The 15132-nt window shown below is 39.2% G+C and overlaps 1 protein-coding gene across 4 annotated transcripts in view; it reads left to right on the top strand.

Annotated features, from left to right (window-relative positions):
- Positions 1-15132, top strand: part of MEGF10 (multiple EGF like domains 10) — a 112042-nt gene that overhangs the window by 16950 nt on the left and 79960 nt on the right. For all 4 annotated transcript variants that reach the window (XM_069777303.1, XM_069777302.1, XM_069777301.1 and 1 more), the window contains 3 exons: positions 10030-10161; positions 12983-13084; positions 14417-14517. In XM_069777303.1, coding sequence (XP_069633404.1) covers positions 10046-10161; positions 12983-13084; positions 14417-14517 — 319 coding nt within the window. In that variant the 5' untranslated portion in view covers positions 10030-10045. The remainder of the gene's footprint in view (positions 1-10029; positions 10162-12982; positions 13085-14416; positions 14518-15132) is intronic.

The following is a 15132-nucleotide window of genomic DNA, read 5'->3' as shown; positions in this document are numbered from 1 at the left end:
CTCGTTAGGGCCTTCTGCAGTAGTAAATTAACTGTGGTGGAGAAAGGCAGGGAGACAGGTGTGAAATGAAATGAGTAGGTGGGAAAATGGGTCTGGTCTTGCACATGTTGGTCTATAGAGCTCCTTCCATTTATTCCAGCTAGTAGCAGCTCTGAAAGATGCACTGAAAGTATCTCCCAATGTTGTTGAGCCAGTTTACTGTGAAAATCACAGTCTTACATGTTGCTCACTCTACAGGATGGCCTGATCAGGTTATGTTGTAGTGTCACTGAAAGCTGTTTGGGGCAGAATTCCCTTTGACTTTAATGGAAATAGGATTTGTCCCTTTAATTGTGGTTCTGTTAAAAACCTAAAATTAAACAGTCTCTTTTGGTTTTGCATTATGGTCTTCCATTTTCCCCTTTGAGGAAAGAATGCAGGAGTACTACATCCATTGTAACCTTTGCAAATGCCAAAAGGTGGAAGAAGTGAATGAATTAAGTGTCAGAGGAAACACTTCTGGGTTCCCAGTTCTTCTACCAGAATGTTTTGGATTTACTTTGTGGGGCGAAGGTGGGGAGTGTGGGAGGCTTGTGCGATGAATCATAGATGCTTTGAACTTGACTGCTGGAGGTGAAAAAGAAAAGCTGGTAAGTAATGCATTGAAATGTTCAGAAGCTGTTAAAATGAGGTGGCATCAGAGTTAATTAACTTTTTTTAAAAAAAAAGCAGATAATTTGAAAATTGAAGTCTATAACTGAGTACTGTGAATGAGGATTTACAGGAGTGAAATGCTTAGTCTAAATCATGAAAACAGGAGCTAACTGGAGTGACAACTTTATTTTCTGTAGAGCGTTACATGCAAAATGGCATTTCCTGGTATGATTTACAAAGGTAAGTGTACTGAAGCAGTATTACCAACAAATTTGTTCACAAATTGTAACAAATGGTTAGCATCTAGAAGATATAAACAAATGAGGGTGTTCATATGTCTGATTTTCATAATGAAAGGGTCCAGTGAAAGGCTGTGACAAGTGTGGGGAGCTGCAGACTGAAGAATTTTGCCAGAGATAACAGAGGCTGTGTCTGGGAAAGGGAAGAATCTAATGTATGATGGAAATGTATGTGGAAAAAGAGAACATGCATGTAATGGGGAAAGGAAAGAAACAGAGGCAGTCTTTGAAGAGGGCTGAAACAAGAAAGCAGAAGACTTTTAAAGGAAGGGGGGCATATTTGAAATGGATCCTAAATTGCAGAGGAAGCTAAAGGAATAGTCCGAGTCCTGTGATTGTATTCCTTTATACCCTGGCAAAAAACTGGAAGTGACACACTGTCTGGAAGGCTGGTACTTGAGATAATAGGAAAAGAGGGGTCACAAAACTACAGTCGAGGGAGGGTAAAACCATGAATGAGAATTTCCGCAGCAGTGGAATCAGGGCATTGGTGTATTTAGGAAACCACAGGATTGTCCCAGGCAACTTGTCAGTAACCACAAAGTTTTCACAGTTGCATCCATGAATACAATATCCTTTCTTATGATTCCCATTAGAAAAAAATGAAATATCAGATGTCTGGTGATGCTGTCTGCTCAAGTGACTATGTTAAAAATTCGATACAGATTTCTTACCACATTATTCTGTAATAAACAGAGCTTTCATACATGTCACTAACATTTAACTTGAAACTTTTCCTTAAACACATTCATCCAGCCATTTTTACTCTTAGCCTTGTAGCTTTCACCTGTACTATTAAAACAGCCCTAGCATGAATATACAGGCTGATAGTTCAGTAAGGAACACATTATTTGACTGAAAAAAGGAAAGGGGAAGAGAAGGGAAAGGAAGTCTGTCTGTGTGGATATGACTTTTGTATCCAGCCCTATACCGTGCAGCCTCTCTTAAAATATGTGTTATTTGCTTTCACTACTGTTAACTGTCAACATCCACCCAGGGAAAGATGCCCAGGGCTGATAGGTGCCATCTGTGTACAGACTGAAAGCTGCTGATCCCTGCGTCAGTAACCTCGTCAACATCACCAGCCACCCCCTGGCTTCCTCGTGTCTCTGCATCCCACCACTGTTTTCTTCCAAAACTTGGCCTGTGGCTTCCCTGGGGGCAGCTGGCCAGCCCTGGGGTAATCTGCAGCTGTGGAGAGGGGCTGGAAGCAGAGGAGGAAAACCTTGAAGGTCTGGCTGGAGGGTGCAGGCAACAAACAGCTGCAATAGCTTGCCCAGAAAAGGGCAGTAAGCTGGGAAACGGCAACCTCTGAAGATCTCGATTAAGAGAAAGAGGTGGTGGTTGAGGGTGGCCTTTCTAAAACCAGGCTTCTGTGTGCCCTTCCCTGTGTGTGGAAGGGGGAGCTACTCTTGGTCCCGAATTGTCCCCTGTTGAGAAGCTGCACCTTGCCATTACGCAAAAATAGGACCCTGAGACAGTGCTACCATCAACAGTACAGACACACTCTGTGAAGACTTTCGGTGGTCTGTGTTTACAAAATTGGTTTATTATAAATTCTTTTTAAAACAACTTCCTTTTCTCTGTCGTTCCTCATCTCACATATAGCTTCTCTGTTCATCGCTTACTCTTGTTTCATTATTTGGCTTGGGATGAAAGAGCATTAAGCATCTTGAGGAATTTTCCCCTTTTTTTTTTTTGGTACGAGAGCCTGAGAAAGCAATAAATTATTGCCCACTAGTACCCAGACTAGAAATAGATAACACGTATACTTACCTGGCATAGTTTTATATGGTTCACTTGAAGTGTCTTGTGTAAAAGAAGTATATCGGGGTTTATGTTCTAGTTGCTATTTCGTCTTCTGAAAGTGTGCCTTTCAGATACTTTGGTTTATGTTATACTTCAGATACATAAAGACAATTTTCACTGTCTTTACTTGGTAACTCTTCATCTGGGTGGAAAATAACCGGACAGCACATTTAGCCAAACGATTTTTTGTTAACAGTTCATCTTGTGGGCTTCCTGTGTGAATAATCTTTACACATACAGTACTATGTGCTGTAGGTAACCTTAGTAATCACAGGTTTACATGTTCAAGATGTGTAATTGTTATCTGCCTGAAAAAGAAAATAATCTTTTAATGTGAACAGTGTTCTGATTTAGTGGACAATGACGGCTACAGTGAAGTGACCCCATCCTTGTCATGTTAGGCAGGCTGTCTCTGAGGAAAAATAATGAGACGATCTGCAAAGGATCTGGCATGCTGGTATTTATCTTTACCATCCCTCCTTGCCTCATGCAAACTTGACTTCCACTGAACTTTCTGTTCCTCTCCTTTTAATACTGATTTGAGGGAGAAGACGACTGATAAATGGATATATCATCCCTGCCAGCTTAGTGGCTATGGAAACTCTCACTGTATGGTGAGAGTGTTGCATGGCAGTAAGTCAAGTTGGTGGACCAAAAAGAGTCTTACTTTTTCAAGAGGCCAGAAGATCCTAGGGAAACTCTCATCTGATCTTTTACAGTAAGAACAAATCTTGTAAAGATACTGCTGAGTGACTTGCCTGGAAATACAAAGTCCTCAAGGACACAGTTTATGCTGGTGATGGAATAGCACTGTGCTTTTGGGTCTGTACTGCAGTGTGATGCTGGGGCATGCAGTGCTATGGAGGGGCCAGCCATCTGGCACTGTGCCATGGCACTGGGTGGCATTGCTAGTATAAGGCTAGAAGTTTGCTGAGAGTTAAAGACTTCTGTTTCCTCTAATGTTCGTAATAAACTTACTTCATTCTGGAAATGGAACTGTCCTTATAATTGCAGTCCAAGAGATTGTTTGACCGTTATAAAACAATGTGCAGTGTGACAGCTCCCAGTCTCTCCAGGCTTCCACCTGAAAGTTTCTGTGTTTAAGTAGAAGGTGCCTACTCCAAAATACAGTTTAACAGGTGCTTTCTGTTATTTAAGATCAGATCATGTATTCCTGCATTTATATTTTGAAGGAATGGTACAGATATGCAGCCTGTGAATTGATAACATTACTTAAAGGATCGTGATGCCATAGATTTCAAAACAGGTATTTCCATGACTTATGGGCAAATAAAGCTTGGTTTCCTCCAGACTTGTGGGTTATTAGTGGATTCTCTGGAAACTGATAATTCAAGACTTCCTCACTTCTGTTAACTCCAGTTTAAATGACCAATGGATTTAGAAGTTATTGGGCATGAGACCAGAACACACACACAAACACTGTGATTACATAAACCTCATTTTCCTAGAAATCTCTGATAGTTAAAGAGAGACAGAAAAATAAAAATGATCTAATATATTAACTGAGGAAAAATGGCAATTCATTAATGATTTCTTTTTCTTAATAACATGGCACTTGAAAAAACACCAGTGCTATGTCTGTCCCCAGAAAGGAGACTTGTTCCAGCACACTCAGCCTCTGATTTGGTTATTCTTCAGGTACCAGACTAAATTAATTATTTTTCCATTTCATGCACTTTGCCTTAAACACCTCTGGACTCTTCAAATGTATCAGTTTGTTTCACTTTGAATCTTAGATACTAATTCAAATTTGAGATTTTGTCTGTGGTGTAACTGTTTTTGAGTGACGTAGGGGTGCTCACTTTTTCATGTAAGATCTGCTAGCGTGTGAGGAGGAATGCAGCTGCCTTGGCTTGTAGGCCTAAATTTGTCTTAATTGGCATAAATGGCTGGGCTGCCAACCCCAGAGGGACCTTGGAAGTGAAAAAGCTTGCAGAAGCATAAACTTGTAAAGAGGAAAACTGGAGGGGCTGTTACTTTTGTGTGCTAGGGTATGAAATAAAGAAATTAATACTGCATTTTGAGGGAGGGCTTAGTGATTGAGTTAGTACGGTTTATGGCTAGTCATATATTTTGCAAATTCATCTGGCGGAGTCAGTCTGTCTGTGAGTGCATGGCTAAGGCAATACCTGTCAGTTAGCACATGTTCAAATGAGAAGTGAGGTTTAAAAGTAAAGAAGCATGAGCTAAGAGGGTCAGATTTGATTAAGCTGCATCAAGAAGGGCTCTTCTTATCTCTGATCATGGGGGGTGTGAAAAGGTCATTCGGTTTAGGGCACTACTGCGTTATCATTTAGCAAACTGTCATATTAGCTGTCCAGATCCCACACATTTTGTGTCAAGCAGAGTCTCAGCCTTGCCAGATGGGTTGCATGTCGGTCCCTTCTGAGCTCTGCTAACTGGTGATGTTGCCTTTGGAATGACATATTTGGAGGATTAGAGAAAAGACCAGTCATTTTATTTACATTTGCTGTGATTATACTTCTTCAGCCAGTCTAGGGTCTGTGTGGTAATGCTCCTATTCAGATTAATTCGTATTTGGTTTATGAGTGAAGTTTCACGTGACACAGCATCAAACTGATTTACTGATTTCCAAAGGAAAAACGCCTTCTGCTCTTCACCAATTTGTTCTCTAATGTAATCAATAAAAGCAATCAGTTTTTTTTTCACAGAAGTTAACATGGGACTAATCATTATTGACAAGATTAGGTCAGGTTCAAATTTTGCTTTGCCTGACATTGGTAGTGTAAGAGATTATTTTATAAACAAATTGTGCCCCTGGCAGAGGAGCTGAACCTCAGGAGTGAGGAGAGTATAATGTTATAAAAAATGCTACGTAGGAAGTGAAGGACCAAACAATTCTCCATCGGCAAATCTTTAGCAAAAGTCTTTATCTTGTCTGAAGCTGTGATTTCCAGTCGCAGGTAGCAGTCACCAAGTCTCTTATGGGGTGCTGGCTTTGTCATGCTCTGGAGAATGTGAAGGCAGAGGCACCAGCAAGTGACTCTATAGTAATGACTGTGTGTTTTACTGTTCGGGCTGAAAGTTTAACTATGATGGACAGAATGAAGATTTTTTTAAAATGGCATTTGCTGTACATGCAGGTTAATGCAATGTAAGTGTAATTACAAACAGCCCATGGGATTACAGCCCAGAGAACAGTTCAACATACCTGTGCCGTATCACTGCAGAAAGGCAGAAGTGAGTGTTGTAAAACCTTAGAGATACCATAACAGAGTACGAAAAGCTCCTACTATTCTAAAGTTTGTCTTCTAACTAAATGGCATGTTCCTGCTTCATTTTTTATGTTGCAGTAGTAAAAATGCTTTTGCAACAGTAATGAGAAGGCTACATCAGCAGTTCTCTTGGTCTTGGGTCCATTATGTCATGTTAGCAACTGTATCATACTATTCTCTGTTGCTCATGCAGTTCTAATCCTGCTTAATTCATCGGCAGCACTTGATTTTGCTGACCAAAAATGCTTGTTCACAGCCTTGAGCAACCTTCACTTCTTTTATGTTTGGAATTGTGTTACCTTCCCCTGCTCCCCCCCGTTCCATTCTTATTTATTTATCTCTTGTTATGACAAATCTGAGGGGGAGCTGTGTGCCCTGAGTTTTGCTTGGGGGTCTGCTCTGGGTGGGTGGAGAGATTAATCTGTAATCATGTCTCAACTTTCACTACATAGAGGAGAAGCATTTGTTTGTCTTTTTTAGTTACCTATTTCTTTCTCTGAATTTGAGTGCGAACTCTATAGGAAAAAAAAAAAAACCAAACCAAAGCAAAACGTGTGCAAAACTGTCAGCACAGTTGGTAGTGGCAAAGAAAGTGCCTACAAATCTCAGATGATGGGTAGTAATGGTTAACTGTCTGTGTTTATATAGTGCACATACAGGCTTTTTCATCTGCTTACTAGTAAGATGAATGTAGTTTGTGTAGTTGCTCACATTAAAATGTATTTTAGGGGAGTACCTGTAATTTATGGGAGTATATTTTTGGGATACCTGTACACCTGTTACACCATTTTAAAATGAGCTTGTTAGTGATGGTAATATACCTTGGGATGATCAGGTTAATTTTTTAATATGACTATTATTGATGACTATTAATATCTGACTTGGATATAATAAATGTATAATGAGCTAAATTTCCCTAATTAGATTACAGAAACTTAGGGGAGTAGTCTATGGTAGCTTCATGCAGCTGCATTGCTTTCTTGTTAACATTTTTAAACCATGGGCTTGTATTAAAGTCCGGGGAAACAGAGAAGTCTCTGAGCTAAACAGACCTCATTTTGCACAGCACCTGCCTTAAAGATCCTGCCCAAATGACAGTAAAGATGCAGCTTTGTCAACTAAAGTTTTTGCCTTTAATAGTATAAAAAAATGCTAAGGAGCAATAAGATTTTAGTGTTCTGTTGAAACATACATGTTCTGTTGTGTACTTGAGCGGAAGTAAGACCTAGCAGTAAAGTGCCATGCACAAGGTTAATTTTGTTGTGTGGCGTCAGGTTGTGAAGTCAGAGACTTCAGCTGCACTGAGAGAGTCATACCTGCTGGTTAACAATCCAAATGATTGGAAAATGTATTTTGCTAACTCCCATATTAAGCTTGAAAAATGTCTTCTTCCCCGCCTCCCTCCATATGCAAACATGTTGCTGGGTATTGGAGAGCATTTTGGGAACAACCATTTGCCTCTCTGAAGATCTTTTTCATGGAGGTCAGTGGTGCTACTCGCAGTAGAAAGCTGAATGCCTGGTAGCAAAATTCCTGTTTATAACTCAGGAATGTAAATTATACAATGTGCTGTAGGAGGTCAGAGGAGCTTTCTGCTTTCTGTTTTAGCATGAGTTATTTACTCTCTCATACATCTACTAATGGCTAATTTGCATAGAGAAGGTGTTCTCCAACATGAGCATTTTCAGTACTTAAAGCACAGGTACTATGTATATGTAGATAGTTAAGATACTGATGTATTATTGGGTGAGATAATTTAAGTAATGTATAATAAGAAAAGTGAATGTCTGAACAGGGTATCTCAGTGCAAACTGTAGACAGCAAGAGTTAAATGAGTCATCTACATTTTTTATTGCTAATATAAACACTTTAGCAATGCTAATCAGTTGTACTGATTTTCTGTTTTGATTTTCCTTAATAATTAAGCAAAAGATCTGGAATGCAATCAAGTTTTACACTAGGGGGTTTATGCAAATGATTTTTTTTGTTTTGTTTTTAATTTTAAATTTTGTTAAATGTATCCAAAAGGAAAGTTACTGAAGTGGAGCATAAAAGAAAAAAGGAAATAAAGTTTACAGTCTGCAAAATCGCAGTGACTATTTTCAATGAAGGAAATCACAACTTTGTTGAAATTATTAGCTGAAAATACAGCTGCTTTTACTGCTTTTTAAACAACTGCACATTGACTACTTTGCTATGCAATGTGCATGCAGAGAAACAGTTACAGACCATGAAATATCTTTCAGCAGTCCTGATTTTTCAAGAGGGATTTAGCAAAATGGGATCATCTCTGTATCCTCAGATAGTTTAAATATAATAGTTTCTTTTTGTGAGCTTTTTTTATGTTGACTTCTGAAGAAGGTATTGTAAAGTAAGACTATTTCATTTCTTTTTTTTTTTTTATGGCACAAAGTGGACTTTTTTCTCTTAAAATAAAGTTATTGGTGTGGTTTGCTTTATTTTGTTCCATAACATTTAAAATAAGAAATTTCTGTTTCTGAATAATTTACTTTGTTAAAAGTATTTGTATTATTTCAAAACAAACATATTTATCAGTAATTATTTTCTTATTATACTACAGATTAGACTCAATGATTTTTTTTTTTTTTGTGGTGATCTCTGTAGCCATATAGTGTTAAATTTTGTGTGAAAATGAGGATATAAGGTCAAATGTTGACTGAAAGGGAAATATAGTAGCTTAAATCATTACAAGTTACCTACTACCAGCATTCATTCTGGCATTTGTGGATTAATGGCAGGTTGGATTAAGTGTTTTGGTATGAAAATTAAGATCATTTGCTTGAAAACAAAGAAAGACTAGTCAAAGTGTTAGGATAATCTTTTAGATTTTTATGTTATTACAATAACTTTTTCTAAGAGCAGAATGTTTATTCTATTTGGGAATTGTACAGCTGGCAGAGGAGGGGGTATTTTTGCAAACTATATTGGGAATTTAACTTTAAAGAGCACTAACAATGCAGGATAACATATGAGGCTGTCTGTTAACAATGTAAAACAAAGTCATTTAAACCCTCCCCCTGATTAATTAATTTGTTTTGCATGAGAATTATAGGTTAGTTAGTAAAAGCACCATGCCATTTTTTTGCAAGTCCTGAGCTTGAATTGCACCTTCCAGTAGTGTTGTTTGAAGAAGAACTGACGTCTTGAAGAACTGATAAGGACTATTCATGCACATATATAATTTCGCTTTTATATTTGCATTAAAAAATAAACACCACCACCCCCTGAGTCCTGCAGAACATCTTTATATTGCTTTTTGTTCCTCTGACTTGCATCTCTCCACATGATGCTGTTGCCTGGGCCCTGTAGGAAGGCAGTTTATGGAGGTGCCCAGGTCGAGGCAGCGCCTGGGTGTTAGGGTGCAGCCTTTCCCAAGCAGACGCTGGGCATCGCCCCCCTTGCTGGCCTGGGCCCTGGGTCCTCAGGCATCCTTTGGGAGGCCACGTAATGAAGTCAGTGTGTAATTTGGGGGAGGAGTGTTTTACAAAAGGTGCTGCTTGAGGTGGGGCAGCATCTGGGGTTTTTAAAAGAGGTCAGGGTAGGCTGCAGGAATTGGGGGTGCTCTTGGTAATGAATGGGGTAGCACAAACCCTTCCTGTGAGTAAAAGTGATGTGCAGGATTTCTGACGGTGTGTCATCAGCCGAACCTTTCTACTCTTGCGGTCTTGAGCAAATGCCAGCCTTTCTTTTAAATTGCAGCTCTGTTGTTTGCTGTGGACAAACCATCACTAAAGAGACTGAGCCTGGCTGCCTGCAATTTGATGGAACAGTGGGACCTCTAAAATGTAGTTTGTTCAGCAACTGATGCCCTGCCACTCATGTGAAACTACTCCATTTGGGTTATTCTTCCAAAATGGGTGTGATATTGCTGCTGCTAGGCAAGCAGTGTGTGTTTCTTGAAGTACCTGTTGCTTTATATTATATATATTGATTGTATATGGGTCAATAGTTTTAGCTCCTTTGTCCTTTCTGTAATACTGTTAATGTATTGTAAATATTTTTTCTCACAGCCGCCTTTTTGGAAAGATGGCTCTTCATTTGAACTCATTTTTTGGCTTCCCTGTCATACTCTTGTACCATTGGATGGGGACAACTTTATCTTTGAATCTGGAAGATCCCAATGTGTGTAGCCACTGGGAAAGGTAATATTTTCTTCTGGAAAATACATGACATGAATTCCAATTGTAATAATTTTGTTTTGTTTTACTTGGCACATTTAAAATTATTTAAAGATTTTAGTTGAGTCATGAACTGGGAAAATATTTTGCATTACTGCGTGGCCAAGGTAAGTTGGATAAGTAAAAGGCTATTTCACACTGGGCTGAAATGCAGTCATCTTTGCAGTAGGGGTTAGGATGCAAAAAACAGTACTGTGGCACCAGCAATATTACACAACCATCTGGGTACAAGAAGTGAATAAAAATAGCTTTTTTTCAATTTAAGTGAAAAGAAGCTTTTACCTAAGCAAAATACAATTAACCATATTGGAGTCTGGCCAAACTTTATTATGCTGATTCTTTCCTATTCAACATTCACAGAAACTGAAAAAAGATTTGTTGTTAATTTTTTCTATGAGGTTCAGAAATTTATAAGATACAGAAAGAAATTAATCAATTTAGTTGGTTTGTTTGTTCACCCAGTTTCACATTAATTACAAGGAGAATGCCACAATGGGTAGGAGAGGTTGAGCCACAAGCATTTGCTGTACTTTTCCTGTATAAAGGTTACAGTAGTGAAACCAAGCCTTATGGTATTATTATTATTATTATGATGCCCATGGGTGATCAGGTAGTCCCTGAGACAGTCTAACTGTTCACTTGAGGACATCAGTATTTCCTGCATTTAAGGTAAACTGCATTTTATGTTTAATCACTGGGACTGCTGCTAAGCCACTGTACACTTATTTGCAATTGTAATGGCTGAATCTTTAAGAGAAAATTGAAACTTTTATTCACTTTTTTATAAAGTCTCTCTCTCTCAAAAAAAAATCATCACCTAAGGACCTTCCCCAGGAATTTATCTGAGCTTCATGTGAAGCATTTGGAGTCTCTGCCCCTACCATTGTGTACAATTTGGCTTATACAACAATGTGTATATGAAGTAGTTACCATACTAAGTACCTATTTACAGTATTCAGGCACGTGTTTATGATGTTACTGGATAATGCCCTATACTGTGTATGCTTTGTTTACTGTTTTTATAGATAAAAGTAGTTTTGGGGGAAGCTATAATGTAGCAAAAGCAAAATGGGGGAAAAACCCCAAATATAACTATTTACATTGCATAAGGTATTTTAAAACAAACTAATCAAAGGTTGCAGAAAGAAAAATATATCTAGCAAGCATGCCCATTCTGTTGCATGAACTTTTTTCCTTCTTCTGCTGAGTCTCAGAAATGGGGAGCAACTCCAAGTAAACTTAACGAAACATTCACACTGTTGCTCAGAGCCAGGCAACAAAGGTACATTAAGTGTGAATGAGTAAAACCCTAGATACAAGCTCTTTACTGCTGCTGTCACTAGCAGTGCTATATGCTTTAATTAAATCTACCCAGCCAGTAATAAAATGGTCTTTACAAATGAACCCTGATCACAGCAAGAAGGCGTAGAGCATGCCCTGCCTCAAACAAAGAGCACAGAGCCTCAGGCAAGCATCGGCACCCCACCAGCATTTTTGTTGGACTAGGTCAGAGAGCTGGATGGATGAAGGTTGCTTGTCTTCATATGGACATAGGAAAAACAGGGAGTAAGTTCTGGGCAGTTAGAATAAGTGGGTCTGGATGTGTTTTCCCTCAGCGTAGGTGACGACAGTAGGAAGAGGAGATTGTGACTGTTACCCTGCAATAGGTGCTGAGAGGTCAAAGGGGATGTGAGTGAAAGTGAGTGAAAGCTGGACGGGCTATGTACTTAGTATTTTGGCTGGTCCTGGGAATTAGTCCTACTGCAAGAACTTGCCATGCATTCTCGTATTTTCTAACCCCCTTGCGCAATCAACGACTGACTGACTGCCAGCACAAACAGCCTGCTGAAGAGTTTTCTAGGATGGTTCAATATCTTTCCCTTCTGCAACAGGGCTCTGTTACTCTTGCCCCACTGACAGCTCTGGAGGCTCTGGACTTCAGAGCGTAGATTTATTTCTAGGATACTGTGCTTATAATTTGGCAGAAAATAATTATAGGACTTCAGCACAGTATTTCTGAAAAAAAAAAAAAAAAGGTTCTCTGTTAAAAATTAGCCAGTAAACAAAACAGGTTATGGACTTTAATATTTTATAATTTTTTATGGCTGAATAAACTGTTTGATGGCATAACTGTTATATAATTTTTCAGTAATTATTACATAAGTGTATTTCTGTGCTAACACCCACTTAGTATCCAAATACATTGCAGACCTTTCCACTACCAAAAAAGATGTTTTCCTGTGGATACAGCTACAGTTTTTAACAGAAATTTCTCAGAAAATCCAGTGAGATTTTTCTGTTTTGTATGGTAACAGAAGAAACCTTGTTTTCTGGCGCTTAGCTAGTTTTCCAGCTATCTAGTGATGTTAGTAAAAGTTATGGCCACAGGAGAACACGTAGTACACATTACTTCAACTTGCTGCTCATTTGAGACACAGGTGTTTTGTTTTTTCTAAATTTAGGGTTACATTACTTTTCTTTATATGTCTAGTCGTACTATTTCATCAAATGTATTACACAGTAGAGACTTGATGGCTCTCTGCGTATATATTTTTCTTTGCTTGGTGGAAGAAAAACCTTTCAATTGATATCTTCTGTTTTATAAAGTTAGCTGATTCATGTTTTACTTAAACTTGAACTTTCTGTGAGTTTTTGTTGCACATGAATATTTTGTTATATTTATTCCTTTCTATACCAGGACTCTGTAAAAGACTTACTTAAATCAGACTGTACTATAAAAGACTTGCTCAATAATCTGTGTGCTTTCTCTCTCTCTCTCTCCCAGTTATTCAGTTACAGTGCAAGAGTCATATCCACATCCTTTTGATCAAATTTACTACACCAGTTGTACTGACATCCTAAACTGGTTTAAGTGCACACGACACAGGTGATGTATAATTGTTAATATTGTCAGACTGCTGATATTGTAGATTTGTGAAGATTTTGTGTCTGTCAAAATCAAGCATGATAAGTAGGTTATTGTAGCTATAGTGACTTCTGTGTCTAACTGCTATGGTCTGTGTCAACTGGAAAATGCTTGTCCAAGCAATGCCACATATGTTTTATTAGTAGGTCAGGGTGTATCATCCCATGAAGTGCTAACAGAAAATGAACAGGTTGGGAAAAAGCATGCAATGTACAAAATTGTATTCCTCAGACTCTGTGAGGTGTATTTCTTCAGAAATGTCGTGACAGACCCCTTGCTACTTGCAACCTTATGTTCTGGGGAAAGTGTATGCTACTTGAAAGGAAAAAAAAAAAGATTTGTTAAATGAAACTCCTTGTGCTTGCAGAAAATAAGCAAGGGGTGAATGATTAAAAACTGGTGATGGCTGTAAGAAGCATTTTCCTCAGAGGCATATGCCCATAAGTATGAACCCCAGGGAAAGTCTCCCCAGGGCACAGCAGCTGGAGGAGATGGGTCAGTACGGATAGTACATAAAAAGCAGATTCTGAGTTCAAAAAGAGATTACACTTTGTTTACCTAAAACACCATTTATATACGAGCTGTTCTTTGCTGGCAGTCCAGACTGTCTTGGGTGTTGTGGGGATGTGTTTACTGCTTGGTGGAGTCTGTGGTCAGCTGCCAGGAGAGCCGGGGGAACAGTTTTACAGACATGGTGGGGAGTAGAGAGGAGAGAGAGTGGTGGGAGAGCCCGGTTCTGATAAATATTACTTGCTTGTGTCAGAAGGAAGCTGTATTTTCTGCAGTTCTTGATGGGTTTATGTGCTGATTTCTCCACTGCCCTGCAGGGCTGCGTTCGACAGAGCGGCAGGAGGTCTGAGCTCTCCCTTGATGTTTCCTGCCTCTTGCCTTGACCAGAACTTCTCTTTTCATGACATCTCTGCCCCTAGAAGACTGACTCACCCTTGGGAGGGTGATCACTGATAGCTGTAATGACCCAGCAAACTGATTTGTATTGCCAGGATTTAGCCTCCATAGGGGATGCTAATGGCAAAGGCAGCGATGCTCTGGTTTGCATATTAGTTAAGTAGCCAAAATCCTTAACTTTTTTTCCTGCTGCCCAGCCACCCACGGGCATAAGGCTTGTTGGGGAACCACTAGGACTCTTGAAGTCAGCAACAGATAAATCAAGGTCTCTTTGAGCTTTTTTTCTCTCCTCCTACTGATACCTGATTTTTTAAAATATGTAAGAATATATATTGTTTTGTTTCTGACCATGAATTGTATGTTACAACCATTCATTCTTTTCTTTAGGATCAGTTACCGTACTGCCTACAGACATGGTGAAAAAACAATGTACAGGCGTAAATCCCAGTGCTGCCCTGGATTTTATGAAAGCAGGGAGATGTGTGTCCGTAAGTTTACCTTCTTTTTGCTTTGAAGTTCCGTATGTTTGTCACAATGCTGGTTTAGACTCCCCTTTGATGGGCAACTTGTGGAAGCTGAGTTAAGGAGGCTCAGTTATTCATCAGTGGTGCACGTGCAGCTCTCGTTGAAGTCAGTTGGTGTGCATATGCAAATGACAGGATAATTGGATCTCAGATGTCTAAGTAACCAACCTTGATGTGATTCTAACTAATGATCATATGGAAAATGCACAGCACAAGTGCCAGTGCATTTCCCAACACAGTAAATAAATTCAAGGTTCAAAACCAGAAGGGAAATAGAAGATTTTTCTCCTTAGCATGGGCCCCAGTTGATCCCCATGCTTAGCCTCTCTTGCAGATACCAAGATCTGTAACAACTGTTTGAAGATGGCCACACCGCCTTTTCTTGTGGCATGTGCCCCTGCCTCCACATCTTCCTAAGTCTAAAGAGGGAAAAGCTGTGTCTGGAGCCTTGTGGTGGCCTTGGCTCAGCTCTCTCTCTCTCTTGTTCGGCCTTGTGCAGACCTAGGAAGGTCTGATTCTTAAAATGGTGTTCATTCAAGAGCATAGTAGAAAGGCAGAATAAAAATAGAGGAGGTGTTA

Source organism: Haliaeetus albicilla, chromosome Z, assembly GCF_947461875.1.
Source record: "Haliaeetus albicilla chromosome Z, bHalAlb1.1, whole genome shotgun sequence".
Classification (NCBI taxonomy): domain Eukaryota; kingdom Metazoa; phylum Chordata; class Aves; order Accipitriformes; family Accipitridae; genus Haliaeetus; species Haliaeetus albicilla.
Note: the sequence above shows the minus strand (reverse complement) of the source record. Positions and strands in the feature narration are given on the sequence as shown.